At 42.5% G+C, this 25,419-nt stretch overlaps 1 protein-coding gene across 1 annotated transcript; it reads left to right on the top strand.

The window, feature by feature from the left end:
* Positions 1–1,244: 1,244 nt before the first annotated feature.
* Positions 1,245–25,419, top strand: COQ2 (coenzyme Q2, polyprenyltransferase). Its single transcript, XM_068975480.1, has 7 exons — positions 1,245–1,497; positions 11,030–11,196; positions 16,584–16,705; positions 18,630–18,715; positions 20,228–20,361; positions 23,720–23,908; positions 24,792–25,419. The coding sequence occupies exons 1-7, from the start codon at positions 1,245–1,247 to the stop codon at positions 24,957–24,959; spliced, it is 1,119 nt and encodes a 372-aa protein (XP_068831581.1). The 3' UTR covers positions 24,960–25,419.

Below are 25,419 nucleotides of genomic sequence, written 5' to 3'. Positions count from 1 at the left end.
ACACAACTGAGCCACTTTCACTGAAAAGGGACTATCAACAATCTTACAGGACTCAGCCTAAAACCTGTGGGAGCTGATGCAAACTCCAGCTAGATAGCGCCAGGATTGAGTAAAATTTCAGGACACTTGAGTGTTGCAGAAGTGTTTGATGTGTGGAAAATCCACACATCTGGTGTCACAAGTCATATAGTGCTGTAGTTGAGAATAAGTAGGTACAGGAGAATGCGTCTTTTCCTATACAAATATAGAATAACATTTCCCAGTGCCTGGATCCCGCTGTCTACAACTAAACAGAGTGTTCAGTATGGAAGCCCTTCCACATTCATTATGTTTCTTCTTCCCCATAATGCTGGAAGGAGGAGAAGGGGAAGACAGAGGATGAGATGGTTGGATGGCATTACCGATTGGATGGACATGAGTCTGAGCAAGCTTCGGGAGTTACTGAACTAGTTGTGAACTAGTTTCCTAAATTTATTAAGGACTACTTCCTTGGCCATTACCACTGGAGACTCAAGATATCACTGAATTACTGATCCGGGTTTTAAAGATAGGCACTTAAAGACTAACCTAATTCCCTGGAACACTAAAATTCAAACGCAAGACTTGCCCACAGTCACTCAGTAATGATTAAATGGGATAATACATGTAAAGTGCCTGTCGAGGGGCCTGGCACAGAGGGCCACCCAGGAGTTGACTAGAATGAAGTGCTCAGACCAGATGTTCCAGCTGCAAGCTCACAGGACCCCACACACTCGCTGCCTCTGGGTTATGCGAACTCTGAATCGACTATCAAATTTAAGGTTTTCGTTTGCGCAGTGAACGTCCCTTAACCCTGAATATGGCTTTAGTTTACCTTCTTGGCTTTTGGCCGTTTGGTGACCTTTTAGCTTTAAAAAGGAAACAGTTTCTACTGCAAACCTGTATGGGGCTTCCGTAGTTTCTACTGCAAACCAGTATTGGGCTTCCGTAGGTTTTTCTCAGGTGGTTTTATTTTATTTTACTTTTCCCTATAACAACTGCTACGTATTTTGATACCAGGAATTCCTTCCTCTGAGGAACTCCTTCACAGCGCTAGGTGACCGCGACACTTTTCATTTCACGTTACTCGAAAGGATCAGGCCACTGGGCCCTGGAGCCGGACCGGCGCGGGCGGTCATCCCGCTTACGTCACCCCGCAGCCTGCCGCTGACCTGACGCTCGTGAATGACGTCAGGCCCCTGCGGGTCCAGGCTCTCCCGAGCGCCATGCTGGGCGCTGGCGGCGCGAGACTCGTGCAGGGCCTGCGGGCTGGGACGCAGGCATGGCTGTGGGGCGCGCGCGGCCGCTCCCTGGCCCTGGTGCACGCGGCCCGCGGGCTCCACGCGGCGAACTGGCAGCCCTCGGCCGGGCGGGGGCCGCGCGGGCGTCCGCTGAGCCTGTCGGCAGCCGCGGTCGTGAACTCGGCGCCCCGCCCTCTGCAGCCCTACCTGCGCCTCATGCGATTGGACAAGCCCATAGGTGAGTGCGGACGGACGCGGCGGTCCGGGGGCTGGAAATGAAGCCCGAAAGCCGCGGCTTGGCCTCCAGGTGCTCGTTACCCTCGAGAAACCCGAACAGGGCGATCCCCGAAGTGCCCGGCCGGCTGTCACCCGCTCCCTGAATCCTGAGCGGGGCAGAAACTCCGCTCTTCCCACAGACCGTGTTTGCAAGTTGTGAATCGAGCGGAAATTCCGTGCCCGCATCCCAGCATTTGCGCAGATTTACAGTGTGTAAGCGGAGAAGGCGATGGCACCCCACTCCAGTACTCTTGCCTGGAAAATCCCATGGACGGAGGAGCCTGGTAGGCTGCAGTCCATGGGGTCGCGAAGAGTCGGACACGACTGAGCGACTTCACTTTCACTTTCACTTTTCACTTTCATGCATTGGAGTAGGAAATGGCAACCCACTCCAGTGTTCTTGCCTGGAGAATCCCAGGGACGGGGGAGCCTGGTGGGCTGCCGTCTCTGGGGTCGCACAGAGTCGGACACGGCTGAAGCAACTTAGCAGTAGCACAGTATGCAAGCATTTCCACGTGCATTATGTTTCATCTTTCCCATAATGCTGCAAGGCCCCCAAAGCAAATGCAGAGGAAACTAAGGCTCTCTGGAGAGCAGACCGGATGATGCTGAGTTTCTTAGCTCTTTGCCCTGCACTGTTTGTAGCACAAAGATTTAATTCATTCGAATGTTGCAGGCATTGTACTTGTCTACTACTTATCAGCTCACGGTCGCCTCCTAAGGGAGGATTTCCTTGACTTTTCTGTGTAACATATTCACCTTTCACTGCAGTCTCTATCTCTTTACCTCTCATTTTTCTTCATAACCTTCGCTGCTAGCCTTATGCATTTATTGTTTGATGCACTTTTCCAATACAGCATAAACTCCACTTATATGGGACTTTTATTTCTAGTGTCTAGAAGACCCTGGCAGTAATATTGAAAGATTGAAGTCCTACTACATCGTCTAGCCTTAGGGATAGAAAGAGCTGTGGCAACTTTGTCCTTTCAGAGAACTCCCAGTCTGGTTAAAAAAAAGTAACAAAGTATTGGGTGAGTTGGGAAAATATGGGATCAAATATATACTTACAGATAGTAAGTACAGCAGGAAAAGAGTAATTATTGTGAATGTTCATTGCTGGAAAAAAGTTGAGAAGAAAGTGTACCTCAAAGCAGTGGTCCCCAACATTTTTGGCATCAAGGACTGGTTTCAAGAAAGACAGTTTTTCCCAATGTTGGGGGTTGTGGGGGACTGACATGGTTTTGGGTTGATTCAAGTGCATTTTGGGCTTCCCTGGTGGCTCAGCTGGTAAAGAATCCAGCTGCAATGTGGGGACCTGGGTTTGATCCTTGGATTGGGAAGATCCGCTGGAGAAGGGAAGGGCTACCCACTCCAGTATTCTGGCCTGGAGAATTCCATGGACTATTTAGTCTATGGGGTCGCAAAGAGGTAGACAACTGAGCGACTTTCACTTTCGCTTCACTTTTCAAGCGCATCGCATTTATTGTGCACTTTATTTCTATTGTTATGACATCAGCTTCACCTCAGGTCATCACGCATTAGATCCAAGAGACTGGGGACCCCTGCCTCAAAGGACAGGTAGATTTTGCAGAGGAGGAAAGAGTTCCTCATTGGCGGGGGAATTATTTTTGCAAAGACTCAAGTATAGAGTGTTGGTACACTAAGGATATAAGCTCATCTGGAACCCCAGTTGAGCATAGAAAATAGTGGGCATCAAGGCTGGATAAGAGCTGGATGGAATAAGAATACACAGAGGGGAGGGTGGGGTGGAGGCTGAACTCCAGGTAATTTGGCTGACGGCATGTACCATTGCAGTGGATGGTTCAGTTCAGTTCAATCGCTCAGTCGTGTCCAACTCTTTGTGACCCCATGAACCGCAGCACGCCAGGCCTCCCTGTCCATCACCAACTCCTGCAGTCCACCCAAACCTATGTCCATTGAGTCAGTGATGCCATCCAGCCATCTCATCCTCTGTCGTCCCCTTCTCCTCCTGCCCTCAATCTTTCCCAGCATCAGGGTCTTTTCTAATGAGTCAGCTCTTCACATCAGGTGGCCAAAGTATTGGAGTTTCAGCTTCAACATCAGTCCTTCCAATGCACACCCAGGACTGATCTCCTTTAGGATGGACTGGTTGGATCTCCTTGCAGTCCAAGGGACTCTCAAGAGTCTTCTCCAACACCCCAGTTCAAAAGCATTAATTCTTCGGCGCCCATCTTTCTTTATAGTCCAACTCTCACATCCATACATGACCACTGGAAAAACCATAGCCTTGACTAGACGGACCTTTGATAGCAAAGTAATGTCTCTGCTTTTGAATATGCTGTCTAGGTTGGTCATAACTTTCCTTCCAAGGAGTAAGCGTCTTTTAATTTCATGGCTGCAGTTACCATCTGCAGTGATCTTGGAGCCCAGAAAAATAAAATCAGCCACTGTTTCCACTGTTTCCCCATCTATTTCCCATGAAGTGATGGAACAGGATGCCATGATCTTCATTTTCTGAATGTTGAGCTTTAAGCCAACTTTTTCTTTTTTTTTTTTAAGCAGTGGATGGTAAATACATTCAAATGCCTAGATATAGTCCCTCCACCTTTGCTCAGCTAAGACCCCCAAATTAGGCCTTGTTTTTGGTATTCTAAATTTATGCACTACCAATTTGAGATCAGAGCACTAAGAATTTATAGCAATTAGCAGTTACAGTGAAAAAGTCAATTAAATGGTAGGCACAGTCCTGTCATCATGACCCATGGCATTTGGGGCCAGATTCAAGTTGATAGGCATAAAATTTTAAGCCTAATTCTAACCTGAAGCCTAATTGTTATTCTGTTGTTGTGATATGTGTCACAGAGCCGTACGTAATGTAGGCTTATGGGCATCTAATATCAGCAACTGCTCTAAGTCCCATTTCCATAAATCTCTGGCTTCTCCCTTAGAGGCTCAACCACATAATAAGAGACTGTAAAGAGTTTATATATGAGTAAAACTCTAGAGCCAGACTTCTTTGAATCTTCACTCTGCTCACTTGAGAGACCTCTGGTAAGTTACTTTACCCCTCTGGGCCTTCATGTCTCATCTGTAAAATGAGGATACTAAGAATACTGACTTTGTAAAGTTGTCATGAGAATTTAATAAGTGTCAAGTCCTTAGAACAGTGCTTGACATAATAAATGCATGAGAATGTTAGCCATTACTTGAGAAATTGGAATTGGAGAAGACTGGGTAAGTAGTATTAAGTATGTTAGGAGGATACCTGCCTGCTTGCTTTGGTTCTAAATAAGATGACTGTAGGACTTTTCAGACAACCTATTAACAGTCTCAGTACTGTGCCGTGTGCTAAGTCGCTTCAGTCGTGTCTGCCTTTTTTCAAACCTGTAGACTGTAGCCTGCCAGGCTCCTCTATCCATGGGATTCTCCAGGCAAGAATACTGGAGTGGGTTGCCATGCCCTCCTGCAGGGGATCTTCCTGACTCAGGGGTTGAATCCAGGTCTCTTTCGTCTCCTGCATTGGCAGGCAGGTTCTTTACCACTAGCCCCACCTGGGCACTCTCAGTACTATTAGAATTCATTCAGCAAGCATCGTTTTGAGCCCCTACTGTATGCCAGGAATGATAAATTGACAGTAGTAGAATTCCAGATTTGATTTTTCCTTGCTTAAATTCTTCTTTTGTGGGTATTATGTGTATGGTTTTATAATTTTATTCATTTTTGACCGTGCTGGGTCTTGGTTGCTGCGTGGGTTTTTCTCTATTTGCAGCGAGCAGGGGCCACTCTCTAGGTGTGGTGCGGGGGCTTCTCACTGTGGTGGCTTCTCTTGTTGCAGAGCACAGACTCTAGGCCCACGGACTTCATTCGTTGCGGCACGTGGGCTCAGTAATGGGCGTTCTCGAGGGTCAGTAGTTGTGGCGCACAGGCTTAGTTGCCCTGTGGCACGTGAGATCTTCCTGGATTAGGGATCGAACCCATGTCTCCTACATTAGTAGGTGGATTCTTTACCACTGAGCCACCAGGGAAGCCCCTATGTGTGATGTTTTAATTTGCTGAAGTTTGCTATTGTTAAAAAGTGGGTTTCACTGTTTTTCGGAAAGGATTACAACTTCCTACAACCATGTCACAGACTACATTATTTCAGGAAGTTTCAGCAGGTGGCGCTCTTTGCACTCAATTGGTGTAACTGGTTTTACTGCGTTTATGGCTGTTGGTGGTGTCTTGAAATAGTATCTATTAGCACATGAATCTTAGACTCAGTTTATACAAGCTCCTGGTCCACTCATCGCCTTTCAGAATGCTTGCTCAATTTATTTGTAGTTTCCCAGAGAGTTTTTACCTTTTCTTTTTTTAAAAAAAAAATTTTTATTGTGGTGAAAGTCACATAACATAAATCATACTATTTTAACCATATTTAACTGTACAGTTCAATGGAACTAAGTAAATTCACATTGTTGTGCAGAGAGTTTTTACTTTTTATGTAATGAATATATCTTTCTAAAACCTATTTGTATTCTCACTACCTTTCTTCATGGGAGAGAACAGAATGAAAATATCATGTTGATAGTCAGTCGCAAAAGTGTCATAGGGAAGACAAAGACATGTTGCTGAGTATCAGGAGGGCAAAAGAAAAAGAAGGAATTCATGGTTATGTAGAGATTTAGATATCCAGAGTGATAGTCTGGAGGCAAACTGCCTGGATTTGAATTCCAGCCACGTTGAATTCTGCCATGTTTTATCTATGTTGTTGTTCAGTCACTAAGTTGTGTTGGACTGTTTGTGACCCCATGGACTGCAGCTCACCAGACTCCCCTGTCCTTCACTATCTGCCAGAATTTTCTCAAATTCATGTCCATTGAGTTCATGATGCTATCTAACCATCTCATCCTCTGCTGCCCCCTTCTCCTGTTGCCTTTAATCTCTCCCAGCATCAGAGTCTTTTCCAATGAGTCGGCTCTTCGCATCAGGTGGCCAAAGCACTGGAGCTTCAGCATCAGCATCAGTCCTCCAATGAATATTCAAGGTTGATTTCCTGTAAGATTGACTGATTTGATATCCTTCCAGTCCAAGAGACTCTCAAGAGTCTTCTCCAACGTCACAGTTTGAAAGCTTCAGTTCTTCAGCGCTTGCCTTCTTTATGGTCCAACTCTCACACCCGTAAATGACTACTGGAAAAACCATAGCTTTGACTCTAGGGACCTGTGTCAGCAAGTGTTGTCTCTGCTTTTTAATATGCTGCCTAGAAGGCGATGGCACCCCACTCCAGTACTCTTGCCTGGAAAATCCCATGGATGGAGGAGCCTGGTGGGCCACAGTCCATGGGGTCTTGAAGATTCAGGCACGACTGAGCGACTTCACTTTCACTTTTCACTTTCATGCATTGGAGAAGGAAATGGCACTCCAGTGTTCTTGCCTTGAGAGTCCCAGGGATGGGGGAGCCTGGTGGGCTGCCGTCTGTGGGGATGCACAGAGTCAGACATGACTGAAGTGATTTAGCAACAGCAGCAGGGGCTCAGAAGGTAAGGAGTCCGCTTGTAGTGCAGGAGACCTGGGTTCAATCCCTGGGTCAGAAAGATTCCCCTGGAGAAGGGAATGGCAACCCACTCTGATATTCTTGCCTGGAGAATTTTCATGGACAGAGGAGCCTGGTGGGCTACAGTCCATGGAGTCACAGAGAGTCAGACACAACTGAGCGACTGACTCTTTCACTTTCAGGTTTGGCTAGGTTTGTCTGTGTGGCTTTGGGCAAATTACTTTCTCAGTGCTTCAGTTTCTATGTTTGTTAAGTAAATATAATATCCTACTGCATACGTTCATTGTGAGAATCAAAAGTATTAGATGACAGCACCTGTCGCAGGTAAACACTGAATTTTAATTGTTTTCCATTATCACTGTCATTAGCATTGTCGTAACAACTCTAAGAGGTAGGTGTTCTTTCCCCACTTTTCTAGATAAGAAAGACTGCACATTCAAATTTAATATACTTCAGTGTCTGGTATCACTTGGTAGGAGCAGACACTAGAACCTTCATTACAGAAACCTTCCTCATCTGTAGGAGTACCCTACAGCTTCCCATCAGTGCATGCAGAACCTATAACACAGACTTACGGCCAAGGAAATCTTGACACCAACATGAAATGCTATAGGTGGTTACACATCTTTGTCTTTAGAATTCTTCTTTAAGTGAAACCTTCAGTTCTTATTGCATCAGGAAAATGCCTGTGGAGTAGTGGCCTTTCTTTTCTATCAGAACAGGTTCAGCTAGCCACTCCTGTCCCTCTGAACTCTACTGGTAGGTGCAGGGAAAAGGAAGTTCTGAAACCCACTGTGTGTTACTTAACCTCTCTGTGCATCTGTTTCCTCATCTGTAAAATGGGAGTAATAACAGTGCCTGCTTTATAAGGGTGTCTTTGACGATTAAATGAGTCTGTATGGAGAGAGCATCAGGAGCACTGCCTGACACTCCGCAAATGTTTACCGAACGTTATTGTTGTTACTGTTTGAGATGGGACACACTGAATGTGCGTCTATCCAGGACAACCTAAATTCAGCTCTAGACTGGTCCTTCCTGTGTCTTAGCCTCTGCTTGCCTTGCCTTTTCTGCAGTGTGTGTTTATACCCCTTTTGGAAAAGCTTTCCTGATTTTTCCCTGCTCCGTCCCCAGTTAACTTGGGTGGCACTGTCTTATGCCTTTGTAGGATCCTGCACTTGCCCTGTTGTTGAATTGGTCTATTTTATTGTTATTGTTTGCTTAACTGGGTTTCTCCCTTTTGATTTACAAGCTGTAGGAAGGGAGAAACCATCTCTCTCTTAGTCACCATTGTATTCACAATTCCTGGAACATCTCTAGTACAAAGATGTGCTTTATAAATATTTGCAGATGAATAAAGCTTGAATTTAATGAGGCTTAAACATGAGCCTAAGGACTTTGTCATCTGACCATTTTTGTGCAGTATCTGATTTCTTTAGCCGCATGTCCTATTTCACTTTTTGAGGAGGAAGAAATTATCCTCCACCCTCCTAAGTCTAAGAATTAAGTTGACATGAGACACATTAATAGGAGATAATCAAACAAAAGTTTAATTGTATGAATGCAGGAGAGAGACCCAAGAAGACTGAGCAGCTCACCAAAATGGTCAAAATATCCTCATCGTAAATAACATTTTCAGCTAAAGATATGGCAGGATATTGCGGGTAGTGGTTTGGAACCTCAAAGGGGTGAGGAGGAAGATAATTCACTGGAGATAGAAAAGCAAATGTGTAATAAAACAGTTATCTCTGGTCTCCAGGTCCTACCAAGTTTCCCACAGCACGCCTCGCCCATGTTTTTGGCAGTTATCTGATGATAGCACTATTCTATAACAAGAAAACTTCCTCAATCTTCTGTTTCTTGAAGATAATAAGCCTAAATTAATCGTCATGCCAGAGGGACACATTTGAGGGATTGGGGAGGGGGGAGGGGTGGGTGTTGTACTCTTATATTTCTTAGTAGGAAAGGAAAGCTTCAATTCAGTTCAGTTCAGTCGCTCAGTCGTGTCCGACTCTTTGCGACCCCATGAATTGCAGCACGCCAGGCCTCCCTGTCCATCACCAACTCCCGGAGTTCACCCAGACTCACGTCCATAAAGTCAGTGATGCCATCTCATCCTCTGTTGTCCCCTTCTCCTGCTGCCCCCAACCCCTCCCAGCATCAGAGTCTTTTCCAATGAGTCAACTCTTCGCATGAGGTGGCCTAAGTACTGGAGTTTCAGCTTTAGCATCATTCCTTCCAAAGAAATCCCAGGGTTGATCTCCTTCAGAATGGACTGGTTGGATCTCCTTGCAGTCCAAGGGACTCTCAAGGGTCTTCTCCAACACCACAGTTCAAAAGCATCAATTCTTCGGCGCTCAGCCTTCTTCACAGTCCAACTCTCACATCCATACATGACCACAGGAAAAACCATAGCCTTGACTAGACGGACCTTTGTTGGCAAAGTAATATCTCTGCTTTTGAATATGCTATCTAGGTTGCTCATAACTTTTCTTCCAAGGAGTAAGCGTCTTTTAATTTCATGGCTCTAGTCATCATCTGCAGTGATTTTGGAGCCCCCCAAAATAAAGTCTGACACTGTTTCCACTGTTTCCCCATCTATTTTCCATGAAGTGATGGTACCAGATGCCATGATCTTCATTTTCTGAATGTTGAGCTTTAAGCCAACTTTTTCACTCTCCTCTTTCACTTTCATCAAGAGGCTTTCTAGTTCCTCTTCACTTTCTGCTATAAGGGTGGTGTCATCTGCATATCTGAGGTTATTGAGATTTTTCCCGGCAATCTTGATTCCAGCTTGTGCTTCTTCCAGCCCAGCGTTTCTCATGATGTACTCTGCATAGAAGTTAAATAAGCAGGCTGACAGTATACAGCCTTGACGTCCTCCTTTTCCTATTTGGAACCAGTCTGTTGTTCCATGTCCAATTCTAACTGTTGCTTCCTGACTTGCATGTATGTTTCTCAAGAGGCAGGTCAGGTGGTCTGGTATTCCCATCTCTTTCAGAATTTTCCACAGTTTATTGTTAGAACTTATCTAATAGGTGCTATATCCAAACAGTCATTGAAAGATTTTCTTTTGAAAATTGGATATCTACTAAAGTTGATGTGTGAAATATCCATCCCTATAGTCTCCTTGGTTTTAGCTTAATTTCATCTAGTTTAGGAGCTGGGTACCAGAACTACTCATATTTGTGCATGTGTTGTTCTAGCAAAATATTTTATTTAAAAAAAGTAGGTTAATCCCTCTCTCCCCAAGTCATTTTATTATATTGTATTAACAACAATAAATAGTTTTATTCACTTTTTTGAGCAGGTAATCCACGCATATAATAATGCGTATGACACGATTCAAAAGGTACAAGGGTGTATATAGAGTGAAAACTAAGTCTTCCGCTCCTTTTTCCGTACCAGTTCTCTTCCCTGAAAGCAATTGTTAGTATCAGTTTCTAATGTGTGCTTCCTGGCATAGTTTATGAACATACATTCGAATGTATATGTTTGTGTAGTATGTGTATGCATGTGCCTATATATACACATACACACACATATATAGTAAAAATTCTCAGCTGTCCTCCATAGAATCATTGGTAACCTCATCAGAAATACATGAGTATCCAAATCCCCAGAGTATGTCAGACTTTGGTTTTTGTCAACCTGATAGGTGAAAAATATTATCTCAATGTAGTTTTGATGTGTGTTTATCAGGTTGAGTATCTTTTCATTGGTATAAAAGCCATTTGCATTTTCCATTATGTTTTCTGTCCATTTTTTTCAGTTGGGCTGTTGATGTCTCTCCAGTTTCTGGGAACCCTACATGTTAGGGAGAATAGCCCACCGTGACATGAGTTTCAAGTTTATTTTCCCAGTTTTGTCATGTGGTTTTGACTTTGTGTTCCTTACTTCTTTTGGCTGCAGTGTTCAAGCAAATGAAAGCAGTTAACTGACTTGAATCTGTACCCTGTTTTGTCTGTTTATTTTTGCTCAGGAACCTGGCTGCTGTATCTGCCATGTACTTGGAGCATCGGTCTGGCAGCAGACCCAGGTTACCTCCCAGATTGGTACATGTTATCTCTGTTTGGCACTGGAGCTGTTCTGATGCGTGGAGCCGGCTGTACTATTAACGACATGTGGGACCAGGACTATGATAAAAAGGTAGATTCATCCCAGAAAGGCACAGGGACTCCTCTCAGTTCTGCAGAGTAAGACCGTGGCCTGCCTTTTGAATGCCACACAAAGGGACAGGATGACTTAGTGTCCTCACTGAAATAACAAGTGCCGGTATCCTCTGAATAGCTGGTGTTGTAAAGTGCAGAGAGCTACCTTTCTTAACCCAGGAGCAGCTGCGGGGGCCGTGTGCACTTCCTTTTTACAACATGAATTCAAACTTGGAAGGCTAGAGTAAGGATATTGGAAGTGAAAGTGAAAATTCCATCCTGAACCTGGGGGTGCCTGAAAGAACTGTCAGCCCTTCCTTTGAGAACTTTTGGGACCATAACCATTCTTGTGTAAATCAAACCTTAATTTAAATGAACTAAGGCAGCCCTACTAGCGTTTGCAAAACATAATTTCATCTTTTTTTCCTCCTTAGAAAAAACAATACATGCTTACTCTGAAACACTCACTACAAAAAATAGAAAGGATAGAAAATGCCAGTGTTCCTTATCTGCCTTCCCCAAGCCCCCAGAGAAAACTTCATTTAAAACTTGATACATTATATTTATTTTCCCAAGGGAAAGGTCCATTTTGTTTGCCTTTTATTCCAGCAGCCATACTATAACAAGTACAAGCTCATTAAATGCTTGAGTAAATAATCAAATAAATATTCAACTTGTAAGAAATCCAGGATGAATTATGTAAAGTAAATAATCATATAACACATAAAGTGAATAATCTTCCGGGGTTTGCCTTTCCTATAAGTCTGAGTTTTCCTTAAGTAAAGCACACCTATAATGATTTTTAGTTCAGTTCAATTGCTCAGTTGTGTCTGACTCTTTGTTACCCCATGAATTGCAGCACGCCAGGCCTCCCTGTCCATCACCAACTCCCGGAGTTCACTCAGACTCACGTCCATCGAGTCAGTGATGCCATCCAGCCATCTCATCCTCTGTCGTCCCTTTCTCCTTCTGCCCCCAATCCCTCCCAGCATCAGAGTCTTTTCCAGTGAGTCAACTCTTCGCATGAAGTGGCCAAAGTATTGGAGTTTCAGCTTTAGCATCATTCCTTCCAAAGAACACCCAGGGCTGATCTCCTTTAGAATGGACTGGTTGGATCTCCTTGCAGTCCAAGGGACTCTCAAGAGTCTTCTCCAGCACCACAGTTCAAAAGCATCAATTCTTTGGCACTCAGCTTTCTTCACAGTCCAACTCTCTGCATACATGACCACAGGAAAAACCATAGCCTTGACTAGATGGACCTTTGTTGGCAAAGTAATGTCTCTGCTTTTGAATATGCTATCTAGATTTAATATGCTATCTAGATTTTTAGTTCACATTAGTATATTTTTTAATACAAAAACATTTATCAAATACCTATTGTGAATGAGACACAGTGACGGATTCTGGGATTGCATGGATGAAAGATAACATTGCTGACTTCAGTTTAGTACTGTTAGCTATCAAGAGATAGTGTCCATAAAGAAACTTACTGAAGACCACCTACCTTCCCTTAGCATCATGCACGGGGTTAGAGAGACTTTTTCAGGTAGGGTAAGGTGACCTTCAAACTATGACAGAATAAGATGCCAAAAATAAAGGCTGGGCTGGAAGGTGAAGGCCACTCTAGGTAGAGGGAATCCAGAGGCATGGCTGTGAGCTAAAGTCTGTGATGCTTGATGGCTGCAACTGTGGGTTTGTGTGTGTGGCTGGAGGGTAGGACAGTAGCAGAGAGTCACTTGATCCACAGTAAAGGCATCTCTATGTCTCACTGACCCGGTTGGGATGCCTTGATCCATGCCAAGCGATGCATAGTTTCTTAATTTGGGAGGTTGCACTTCCTGGTCGATTTTTCATTCTGTATAACCATATGAACAAGGATATACTAGTGTATATCCCTTCAGAATAATTATTGAACACATTTAGAGCAGCTTGGTGTCAGTTTCCTGATTGTGATATTGTAAAGCTTTACAGAATATTCCCCTTAGAGGAAACTGGATAATGGATACAAAGGGTTTCTATATTTCTTAAAATACAGAGATTTTTTTTTAATTGCATATTAATCCACAAATTATCTCTAAAAGTTTAATTAAAAATTTGATTAAAAATAACATAATTAACTTTAAAATAACATAATCAAACCGACCAACTTTTTCTACTTCTAAAATTAACAAAATAGAGCCATTTTAGTTTTCTCTTAAGTGAATTTTTTTCTCCCTAGATAAAAGGGAACTGATTAGATATCTTACATCTCCCCCATGCCTTTTTCACTGATTAGAAGAATCCAGAGTCTGTGTTGACATACAGCAGAGCACTTAAGTGAGTGTTTTATAGCTCTGGTTTTGCTAACATGAATTTTAAAATATTGTGAGCATCTCTTTGAGGGAGTGGGTTGAAAAGCTTGGTCAAATTGTAATGCTTACCTTACAGTTTCTTAAAGGCTGTATATCCATAAGTATACATTTATGGCTGAAGGTTCTGTTTAATGTGTGTGTGTGTGTGTGTGTGTTGCTCAGTGTCCGACCCTTTGCGACCCCATAGGCTGTAGCTCACCAGGCTCCTCTGTCCATGGAGTTCTCCAGTCAAGAATACTGCAGTGGGTTGCCATTTCCTTCTCCATTTGGTTAATATAGTAGATGACTAAGTAAATTGCTGATACATTAAATGATAAGTGAATTGCTATCAGGTTATATGGACCAAATGTGTTTTGTTGATAAGGTATGTAGTCTGCTCAGTTCAGTTCAGTTCAGTCGCTCAGTCGTGTCCGACTCTTTGCGACCTCATGAATTGCAGCACGCCAGGCCTCCCTGTCCATCACCAACTCCCGGAGTTCACTCAGACTCATGTCCATCGAGTCAGTGATGCCATCCAGCCATCTCATCCTCTGTCGTCCCCTTCTCCTCCTGCCCCCAATCCCTCCCAGCATCAGAGTCTTTTCCAATGAGTCAACTCTTCGCATGAGGTGGCCAAAGTACTAGAGTTTCAGCTTTAGCATCATTCCTTCCAAAGAACACCCAGGGTTGATCTCCTTCAGAATGGATGTAGTCTGCTAGTCATGTGATAAACATTATGTCCAAAAATCTCAGTGCACAGGTGTTAATGATTTGGTTTTGTCAGCTGTGAGCATTCTAGTTTCATAAAAACCACATAGAATATGTTTTTTGATTATCATGTTACATCATTTTTAGTCTTTTGATGGGTGCTTTATTTTCAGCTCTCACGTTTAGCCAGGCAGTTTCCCTTGTCCTGAAGGGGCAGTATAATCTTGTGACTAGTACCGTGCTTGGTGGGACTGGACTGACTGTGCTGCCTTCACGTCTGTGACCTTGGGGAGTTCCTGAGCCTCTCTGGCTCAGTTTCCCAAAACTTAGAAGTGACAAGAACTTCAAGTGGCTAAAAACGGTCGTTATAAGGACTCAACAATGCAATGCGTATATAACTCTTAGATTAAGTAGCCTACTGTAACACTCAAATACTGGCAGGAATAAGCATAATATCCTAAGTCAAACATAAGAACATAAATATTATTATTACTTGAAACTACAAATCGAGGATAAAATATCCAGTTCTGGCAGTGACCAAGATGAATCATTACAGTTTCTGACAAACTGTTTCATTGCACAGTGAGGCATGCTCTAAATCTGGTCATCACAACTTTTCTCTAAAGGGCCAGATAGTAAATATTTTAGCTTTGTGGGCCATGTAGTCTTTGTTGTAACTGCTGCATTCTGTTGCAGCATGGAAGCCGACACATACAGTATGTAAGGAAATGGGCATCTCACTGATTCAATAAAATTTTATTTGTGGATACTGAAATTTGAATTCCAGCCTACTTGCATGTGGCACAATACTTTACTCTTTCTCTGATTTACTTTCAATCACCAAAAAAAGTAAAAGCCATTCTTAGCTCATCAGTTCAGTTCAGTTCAGTTGCTCAGTCGTGTCCGACTCTTTGCGACCCCATGAATCGCAGCACGCCAGGCCTCCCTGTCCATCACCAACTCCCGGAGTTCACTCAGACTCACGTCCATCGAGTCAGTGATGCCATCCAGCCATCTCATCCTCTGTCATCCCCTTCTCCTCCTGCCCCCAATCCCTCCCAGCATCAGAGTCTTTTCCAATGAGTCAACTCTTCGCATGAGGTGGCCAAAGTACTGGAGTTTCAGCTTTAGCATCATTCCTTCCAAAGAAATCCCAGGGCTGATCTCCTTCAGAATGGACTGGTTGGACCTCATAGTGCCATATAAAAACAGAAGGCTGAATTTGGCTCACAGGCCATAGTTTGCTGAACCCTTGATATAAGTCATACAAAATATATTAATTATAGTAAATATTTATGGCATCAGACATTGCACTGTGAAGTAGGTACTATTATTACCTCTCCCTCTCTTTCTCTTTTTCCTTTAGTAAGTAAGTAACCTAAACCTTGGAGAAGGCAATGGCACCCCACTCCAGTACCCTTGCCTGGAAAATCCCATGGACAGAGGAGCCTGGTAGGCTGCAGTCCATGGGGTCGCTAAGAGTCGGACACAACTGAGCAACTTCCCTTTCACTTTTCACTTTCATGCATTGGAGAAGGAAATGGCAACCCACTCCAGTGTTCTTGCCTGGAGAATCCCAGGGACAGAAGAGCCTGGTGGGCTGCCATCTATGGGGTCACACAGAGTCAGACACGACTGAAGTGACTTAGCAGCAGCAGCAGCAACCTAAACCTGTGGGAGGTCAAGTAATTTGCCAGAATTCACAGAGCCAATAAGTGATGGAATTGGATTCAAATGCTAGGCTCTCTGATACCAGACCCTGAGTTCTCAACTTCCAGCAGTGCTGAAAATTTTGGTTATGCTGTTTATTTGTGGTTGAGTTTAGAATAATCACAAGGTTTCAAACCCTGGCTCCCTGCATTGGAAATTTGAAGTCTTAGCCTCTGGACCACCATGGAAGCCCCATTCCCACTTTCAGACTCACATAATCTGTCTTCTTTCTTCATATCTGACATCTGTTGTAGTGCTCCCCATACTCACATGATGGCACCCTTATCTGACTTGCTCTGCACTTTCCCTTCCTGACAGTCCCGTTAATTTTGTCCCTCATTGCTCTCTAGAAATTGAACGTATACTTGCTAAGCTGGGTAGCTAGTTAGATTGGGAAGTTGCTTTGTTTTGTTTGTAGATGGGGATGGGCGACAGAAAGAGGAATGAATGGTGGGACTTTTTAGTTCTTTTCAAAGCTGTTTTAAATAGGAACATTGATTCTTGGCAGTACTTCCAGTGTTCACTTTTTATTCATGTATCTGTGTTAGTGGGTACCATGGGCCAGTCTCTTGAGTCAATGTTTAAGTAAATAATTGAGCTATTTCTCAACGCTAAGGGATCTGTTTTATGTGTTAAGGTTACAAGAACAGCAAGTCGCCCAATAGCTGCTGGAGACATTTCAACTTTTCAATCCTTGGTTTTTCTTGGGGGACAGCTGACCTTGGCCCTGGGCGTTCTTCTGTGTCTGAATTACTACAGGTACAGTAAATGTATTTTTCATAATCATGCATAAAATCTCTCATTTGGTGCAGAAGTAGATATAAGATAGAGTCAAAATACCTGAATCACAAAGTTGTTTAGTACCTAATCAAACATCTGTAAAGTTACCAATCTAAGTAAATCACCGCATGTTGTATAAAGTCAGGAATGCTTTTGGCCAAAGGAATGATGAGATCAGCAATTTCATTTATCCTTCCCTGGTAGCTTAGACAGTAAAGCATCTGCCTACAATGCGGAAGACTGGGGTTCAGTCCCTGGGTCAGGAAGATTCTCTGGAGAAGGAAATGGCAACCCACTCCAGTACTCTTGCCTGGAAAATCCCATGGACGGAGGAGTGTGGTAGGCTACAGTCCATGGGGTCGCAAAGAGTCGGACACGGCTGAGCGACGTCACTCACTCACTTGCTCACACCACCTCCAGGACTTGCGCTGTGTGTCCCCTCAAGGACTCAAGGCACTTTCCTAGGTTTTCTAGGTGCATGCATGGGAGTGTGTGTATAAACCCATTTGTGTAATTTTTCCTATCCACGTAGTGTCTCTGAAGTGGTAGGGGCAGGAGAGGCAGGAGTGATTGTACTCACTTTGCAAAAAAAAGGTCTTTCCCAGAGTCGTATTCCTAATCAGCGACAGAAGGAAAAGGACTCATTTGTGAACCTCTTAAACGCAGACAGAATTAAACTTTTGTGTATCAGATGGCTGCTTACTACATAGTGCTTCAGTAAGACAGAAAAGAGGGGGAGCTCAGCGAATAAGCGTATGGAGACTGGACTTACTGCATATCTTATCCTGATAGTCTGGTGGTCTCTTACCAGTTGAGTGATGACACTTTGAAAGGTTATTCCTGGAGGGGTAATGCCAGGTGAGCTGTGAGCATCCTGAGAACATCTGATGTCTTCCTCCTTTCCTAGGTGCTTTGTGACCTTATCCTCCAGAGAAATAATGCCTTGTCGTGCATACAGGGAGGAGTATTTGGACTCCCATTCTCTGTTAGGACATCTCAGTTTACCTGCTGTCTCGATGTTTTAAAGTGAAATTTAGACAGGCAGTAGCATATGGGGAATATCGTGTTGGATACTGGGGCCAGATGCCTTAGGCCTGAGTCCAGCCCCGCTGCTGCCTAGCTGTCATGACACGTGGCAAATTACTTTCTCTTTGTGCTTTAGTTTTTCCCTCTGCCAAAAAAAAAAAAAAAAAAAACAACCAACCAAGAAGGATAAAACTGCCCATCTCTTAGGGTTGTAGTGAAGATTATTACGACTTAACTTTATGTAGAGCCGTTAGAGTAGTAGCCATGTCCGACTCTTTGTGACCCCATGGACTGTAGCCTACCACACTCCACCATCCGTGGGATTTTCCAGGCAAGAGTACTGGAGTGGGTTGCCATTTCCTTCTCCAGAGAATCTTCCCAACCCAGGGATTGAACCTGGGTCTCCCGCATTGTAGGCAGACGCTGTACCATCTGAGCCACCAGGGAAGTCTAACACATGAAAGCAATCTATGTGTTAGCTATTCTTATTTTGTTCGGTTGTTTATAACACTGAAGGTGTTTTAAGTTATTTTTGAGTGGAGGATAATTGCATTATTATGCTGTGTTAGTTTCTGCCATAAATGCGAATCAGCCATAAGTATGCATATATACCCTCTCTCGAACCTCCCTCTCACCCCCCACCCCACATTGCACCCCTCTAGGTCATCACAGAGCACTGAGCTGAGCTTCCTGTGTATAGCACTTCAGGTATTTTCTAATCATCCTTTATACTAATTAAAGTTCAGGAATTTTACCAAATAATAAGGTATAATTTAAGATAAATCATTACCTAATTAGTGTTACTATTGTTATCTTTCAGTGATTTTTAACAGATGGTGACACTAATCTTTTTAATTTTTTTTTTTTTTGATTTCAGTATAGCTCTTGGAGCAGCATCCCTACTTCTTGTCATCACCTACCCCCTAATGAAACGAATTACATACTGGCCTCAGTTAGCCTTGGGTGAGCTTGAAATAACTACTTAAGTATCTCCTTCAATACCCTCAAGCTATGCCTTTATATATAATATCATATACATGTGTGTGTAATGTGACAGAGATAAAATGTCAGGTCAGTTGTGAAATTCTCCAAACCAGGAATAAATTGTCGTATTTTAAAAGAGGGCAATTAGCTGCTTTTTTGGCTAAAAAATATTGGACGTTTACTAAGGTCATTGTCATTGTTTCCTGAAATGGTCTTAAAAATCTGGGTATGTCATGAAGAAAAAAATGAGCTGCCTCGAGCCTACGTGTCCTAAGGATGCCGTGGACTGAGAAGAAGGGGCACAGTTTGTGAGAGCTTCCTCCCGCTCTGTGAAGCTTCCTCAGACTTAGCCAGTCTCTCTCATAGCACTCTCATGTGGCACGACTCATTTCAACAGCAGCAGTTCAACAGGAAGACGCTGAGAGCCTGCCCTCTGTCCCCGTTAATAAACTGTAGACGCCTGGGACATAGAGTATTCTCTATATATAGATGGTGCTGCATCTAACGTAGCGCTTGGCACATCAGGTGGTAGAAAGAGGAAGATAGGTACCTAAGTCAAAATCTATTGCAAAAAGAACGGTTCCTCAACTTTTCTATTCTTTTCCTAGAATAATCTTGAAGAGTATTAAGAAAGCTAGTATATTTACGTTAAGTATTTTTTGAAACCCTAACTTTTACTTTGTGTCAGTAATCATACTAAGTGCTAGAAAAATAAAAATGACTGAAACACATTCACCATCCTGAAGGAGCAAGTCCCTCAGGTACCTCAGACTCAGTGAGTCCCAGACATCTTTTCTCAGACACCCTTTTTTTTTTCCCTCCGACGTTGCCTGTTTCCACTTAGAATCCCTCTTCCTCAGCTGATGAAGTGCCTCTCGTCTGCGGTCCCACAGAGCATGCGTGTCGGCGTGCCTGAGCGACTTGCAGGTTAGAGATGTCTAGCAGGCAGCTCAGTATCTGATCTGAAGCTGAGAGAAGTGATTAGGCTGACACAGAGATACTTAGGAGATGTCGCCATGCGGATGTTTGTTTATAGTCCTTAGAGAGGGGGTAAGGAACCGTGTTTCTGTCTGTGCTCTTTGTTTCTGTAACTTGAAGGGGAAATACAGCAATAAAGAAAAGGACACAGGAGTTTGACTCAGACAGGTCTGAGTGCAAACCCTAAGGCATCTACTATTTATTGGTTGTGCCAGGCGTCATACTAGGTAGGACACATGTTCTTCCCATGAAACCCCCTGTTTATCGCGGGATATTCTCTCTGTTAGCAATGTAATTTTTAATTACGCTTTCGGGTTCCGTTTTCCTGTTTTGTAAAGTGTTGCTAATAACTACCATAGACACTTGGGAGGATTTAAGAAAGAAGCGTGAGAAAGCAGCACACGCAGAGCCTGATACATGGAAGCACCTCATACATGCAGATGCCGCCTTCCTCCCCTGTGGATTCTAAAGTACATTTAGACTTTTCTTCTCTTTCTGTGTCACTAATTGTAGGGTTGACATTTAATTGGGGAGCATTGCTTGGATGGTCTGCTGTCAAGGGCTCCTGTGATCCATCTGTTTGCCTTCCTCTCTATTTTTCTGGAATTATGTGGACTCTGATATACGATACTATCTATGCCCATCAGGTAAAGAAATATCCTTTTTTGTAACTTTGGTTTAACTGTTGGTTTTTTTTTTTTTTTTTTTTAAGAACTTAAAAATAAGAAGCAAATTAAAAGGAAAGGTGTTTTCTTTAAGAAAATTGAGGTAATTGGTTTATAACGTTATGTGTGTCATTTGTACAGCATTGTATTTTGATTTCTGTATACACGTCAGGGTACTGACCTCCAGAAGTTTAGTTTCCACCCATCTCCATACTGTTGACTCCCTTTATCCATTTTGCCCTGCCCACAGCCCCTTCCCCTCTGGTAACCACTAATCTGTTCTCTGTATCTATGTGTTTCCGTTTTGTTTGTTCATTTATTTTTTTAATATTCCACATGTGAGTGAAATTGTGTGGTATTTGTCTTTTTCTGTCTGACTTTTTATTTAATATAATATTTTATCTAGCATAATACCCTCAAGATCCATCTATGTTGTTGCAAATGGCAAGATTTTATCCTTTTATGGCTAAATAGTATTCCATTGTGTGTGTATATAACACATCTTTGTCAGTTCATCTGTTGATGGGCACTGAGGTTGCTTCCATATCTTAGCTTGTATATGGTGCTGTGATAAACACTGGGGTGCATATGTATCTTCTTGAATTAGTGTTTTCGTTTTCTTTGGTAGATACCCAGAAGTGGACTAGTTGGACCATACAGCAGTTCTGTTCTGTACTTTTTGAGACATCTCCCTTCTGTTTTTCCACAGTGACTGCACCTGTTTATATTCCCACCAGCCATGCACGAGGGCTCCTCTTTCTCCCCTTGTCAACACTTGTTATTCATGTCTTTCTGATAGCCATTCTAACAAGCATGGGGTGATATCTCTTTGTGGTTTGGGTTTGCATTTCCCTATTGATTAATGATGCTGAACATCTTTTCATATGCCTGTTGGCCATCTGTATGTGTTCTTTAGAAAAACTCTTCAGGGCAATGTCTGTTCAGACCCTTTGCCCATTTATTAACTAGGGTTATTTGTTGTTGTTGTTGAGTTCTTTATATATTTTTAATATTAACACCTTACCAGATATATGAGTTGCAAATATCTTCTCCCATTTGGTAGTTTGTCCTTTCACTTTGTTGATGGTTTCCTTTGCTGTGCAGAAGCTTTTTAGTTTGATGCAGTCTTATTCATTTATTTCTGCTTTTGTTTTGCTTACCTGAGAAGATATATCCATTAAGATATTACTAAGACTGACATCAGTCAGGAGTGCACTGCCTATGTTTTCTTCTATGAGTTTTATGGTTTCAGGTCTTACATTCAAATATTTAATCTACTTTGAGTTAATTTTTATGTATGATATAAGATAGTGGTCTGGTTTCATTCCTTTTGCACGTGGCTGTCTAGTTTTCCCAACACCATTTACTCAAGTTTTTTCCATTTTATGTTCTTTGCTCCTTTGTTGTAAATTAATTGTCCATGTACAGGTGAGCTTATTTTTGGGCTCTCAATTCTGTTTCCAGTGATCTATATGTGTCTGTTTTTCTGCCAGTACCATGCGATTTCGACTATGATAGCTTTGTAGTATAATTTGAAATCAGGACATATGATGTCTCCAGCTTTGTTCTTTTTTCTCAAGATCGCTTTGGCTTTTTAGGGTCTTTTGTAGTCCCATACAAATTTTAGGATTTTTTGTTCTGTTTCTATGAAGAAAGTTGTTGGTATTTCGATAGAGGTTGGATTGACTGTAGATTGCTTTAGGAAGTATGGATATTTTAATAATTTTAATTCTTTGCATCCATGAGCGTGGAATAATTTTCCATTTCTTTGTGTCTTCGTTTCTTTTAACAATATCTCATATTTTCAGACTATAGGTCTTTTCCCTCCATGGTTAAATTTATTCCTAGGTATTTTGTTGTTGTGGCTGTAAATGAGATTATCTTCTTAATTTCTCTTTCTGCATGCTCAGTGTATAGAAATACAACAAATTTTTGTATATCAAATTGGTCCCCTACAGCTTTACTGTACACATTTATAATTTCTAATAGTTTTTTGGCAGCATCTTTAGGGTTTTCTATATATGAAACCATGTCATCTGCCACTAGTGATTGTTTTACTTCTTCCTTTCCAATTTGGGTATCTTTTCTTTCTTTTTCTTGCTCAACTGCTCTAGCGAGGAATTCCAGTACTATGTTGAATAAAAGTGGCAGGAATGGATATCCTCATCTGCTTTCTGACCCTGGAAGGACAGCTTTCAGATTTTCACCATAGAGTATGTTTGCTGTAGATTTGTCTTATATGACCTTTATTATGTTGAGGTACATTCCCTCCATGCCCACTTTGCATGCAGTCTCTAATGTCACATGACCGTGATTACAACAATAAATAGAAATGCTTACAAATAAAGTTGCTAGAAGAGACCAGTCTGCCACGTGTGAGTGTATCATCAAGACCTAGCTCTGCTTAAACAGGAAGGGTTTGACAGGAGAAGCAAGGAATAAACTGAGCTGGAAGTCAAATCTGAATGGCTGTGGTTAGGTAGCAAGTGATCATTTTTCTACATGTTTGATTTTCGCAAGATTGAAATATATAGGAAATCATTGAGGTTTGAGAACTCTGAAGTAAAGAAGAGCTATGTGAAGAATTAGACTTGAGTTTGATTTCTAATTTAGTAAAAGTCAGTGTAGGATTGTAAAAGTACAGTGATGCATAGACCTGGAAGATCATTTTAGCAGTTACATTTAACTTCGATTTGGCCTGCACATTCATATTTGATCAACTGTGTTTCTGAGTTACTGCCGTTTTTTGCAACTTACGGTATATCTGCATGGTTTCTATGGTTTTATTTTTTCGTTATGCTGGGTCTTTGTTGCGGCACGTGGCCTTCTCTAGTTGAGGCTCGCGGGCTCTCTTATTGCAGCACATGGTCTTAGTTGCTGTGCAGCAGGTGGGATCTCAGTTCTCCATCCAGGGATTGAACCCATATCCCCTACATTGGAAGGCAAGTTCTTTACCACTGGACCACTAGGGAGTCCTTGTGTGGTCTTTAAAACACAGTTTCTACTGGAATGAGATGTTAGTGATGGTTGCACAAGGCTTCTCGGGTGGCCCTAATGGTAAAGAACCCACCTGCCAGTGCAGGAGATGCAGGTTCGATCCCTGGGTCAGGAAGATGCCCTGGAGGAGGGCATGGCAACCCATGTCATTACTCTTTCCTGGAGAATCTCATGGACAGGGGAGCCAGGTGGGCTATAATCCATAGGGTTGCCAAGAGTCGAATATGACTGAAGTGACTGAGCACGCACACACGCACTGAATTATGTACTTCAAAATGGTGAACTTTGTGGTATGTGAATTAAATCTCAGTAAAATCAATTTCTTACTGCTTTCCAATGTTAGGATAAGAAAGATGATGCTTTGATTGGGCTCAAGTCCACGGCACTGCGGTTCCGTGAAGACACCAAGAAGTGGCTCAGTGGCTTCAGTGTGGCCATGCTGGGGGCACTGAGCCTGGTGGGAGTGAACAGTGGTCAGACTGCGCCCTACTACGCTGCCCTGGCTGCTGTAGGAGCCCATCTGGCTCACCAGGTTTGGTCTTTTTCTTTCCTTTCCCTCTTTTTCCCTTGGCGTAAATTATAAAAATCATTTAAACAAAATGCCCTCTGTGTTTTACCAAGCAAGACACTTCCTAAAACAATTGCTTGGATTATACCGATTTGACTGTCCCTTCTTTGCCCTAGTATGCCATATAAAAAAGCTAGCTGTATTATTTTAGAGAAACAGTATGAACCTAAACCTAGATATTTTTTTCCTTCTGATTTTCTTGGAATTATTTCTGATGCATGTCTAGAAAAATTTGAGCAATGTTTTAAGGGTGTGACTTGAGTTGAATTACTCTGAAAGCAAACTGATCAACACAACCATGTTTTTTAAATGTGGGCATCTATTGATGGTTAGCAAACTAATCACTCACATGTTCGGGTCCCACTGGCATTGAGACCAAGGCAAGATAAGACACGAAATGTTAAGATGTAGACAGTGAGGGCCACCAGGTACATTAAACATCTCTTGATGCATTGGACAGCCCTGTACAATAGAGAGCTGTCCTGCCCAAATGTAACTTGCTCTTCTGTTGAGAAACATTGCTCCAAAGGATAAAGCTAAAATGGAGGGTAGGAGCTGGGGGAAGCAGATCTTAGATCAATCAGTGTAAGGAAGAACTTTCTAAATAGAACTAAAAATAGCATGTGTTGCCTCTCCAGGTGTTCCTCCACCTGTCAAGAGCTGGTTTTTAGGACAGCTTAGAGGCTATCCATTGAAAGATATGGTCGATTGTTTTCTATGTTGGGAAATAGTCTCAGGTGCATTAAAGGCTTCCTATTGCTTAAAATTCTACAACGTTATCTTCTTCATAGTGACATGTGTGTCTGTGATGCTGAGATCTCACATGGCGTGTGCTCTTTCCTTCTAGATTTACACTCTGGACATCCACAGACCTGAGGACTGTTGGGAAAAGTTCACCTCCAACCGAACAATAGGACTAATAATTTTTTTAGGGATTGTCCTTGGGAACTTGTGGAAAGCAAAGGAGACAGATAAAACAAATAAAAATATAGAAAATAGAAAATTAGCAGATTAAGTTTATCTAGGGATTTTTAAAACAAACTTTTACAAAACACTTTCAGGTCTTGTTACCACATAATTAGATTTGAATAAGTCTTATGGTATGTAACTGAATTACAGACCGGTGGATGAAGTTTTAGAGCATTTTGGCCTAGATTTTAGTTCAAGTATGTACATGTCAGATTCTTCTCCTGTCACAGGAACCAGGGGCTGTTTAGGATATGCAGTGACCTGGAGTATTTAAATTAATGCTTTCTTCCTGTTGTAATCCTCATCTAGAGTCACAGGAATTACATGATTTTTAGCACTTTAGCAATAAAAACTCATATATGTCTCATCTAAATGAATGTCTCTAGGAAAGTGGGCACTTTTTAGGGGAAAGAATAAAAACTGTTACAGAAAGTTGGGGCTTACTGTTCTTTGCATTGACCTTTACTTACTGCCAAAAGCTGTAATTCAGGAAACCATTCTGGTTT

The sequence above is a fragment of the Capricornis sumatraensis genome, chromosome 7 (genome assembly GCF_032405125.1).
Source record: "Capricornis sumatraensis isolate serow.1 chromosome 7, serow.2, whole genome shotgun sequence".
NCBI lineage: Eukaryota > Metazoa > Chordata > Mammalia > Artiodactyla > Bovidae > Capricornis > Capricornis sumatraensis.
The sequence above is the reverse complement of the archived record's forward strand: the minus strand, read 5'-3'. Positions and strand labels throughout refer to the sequence as shown.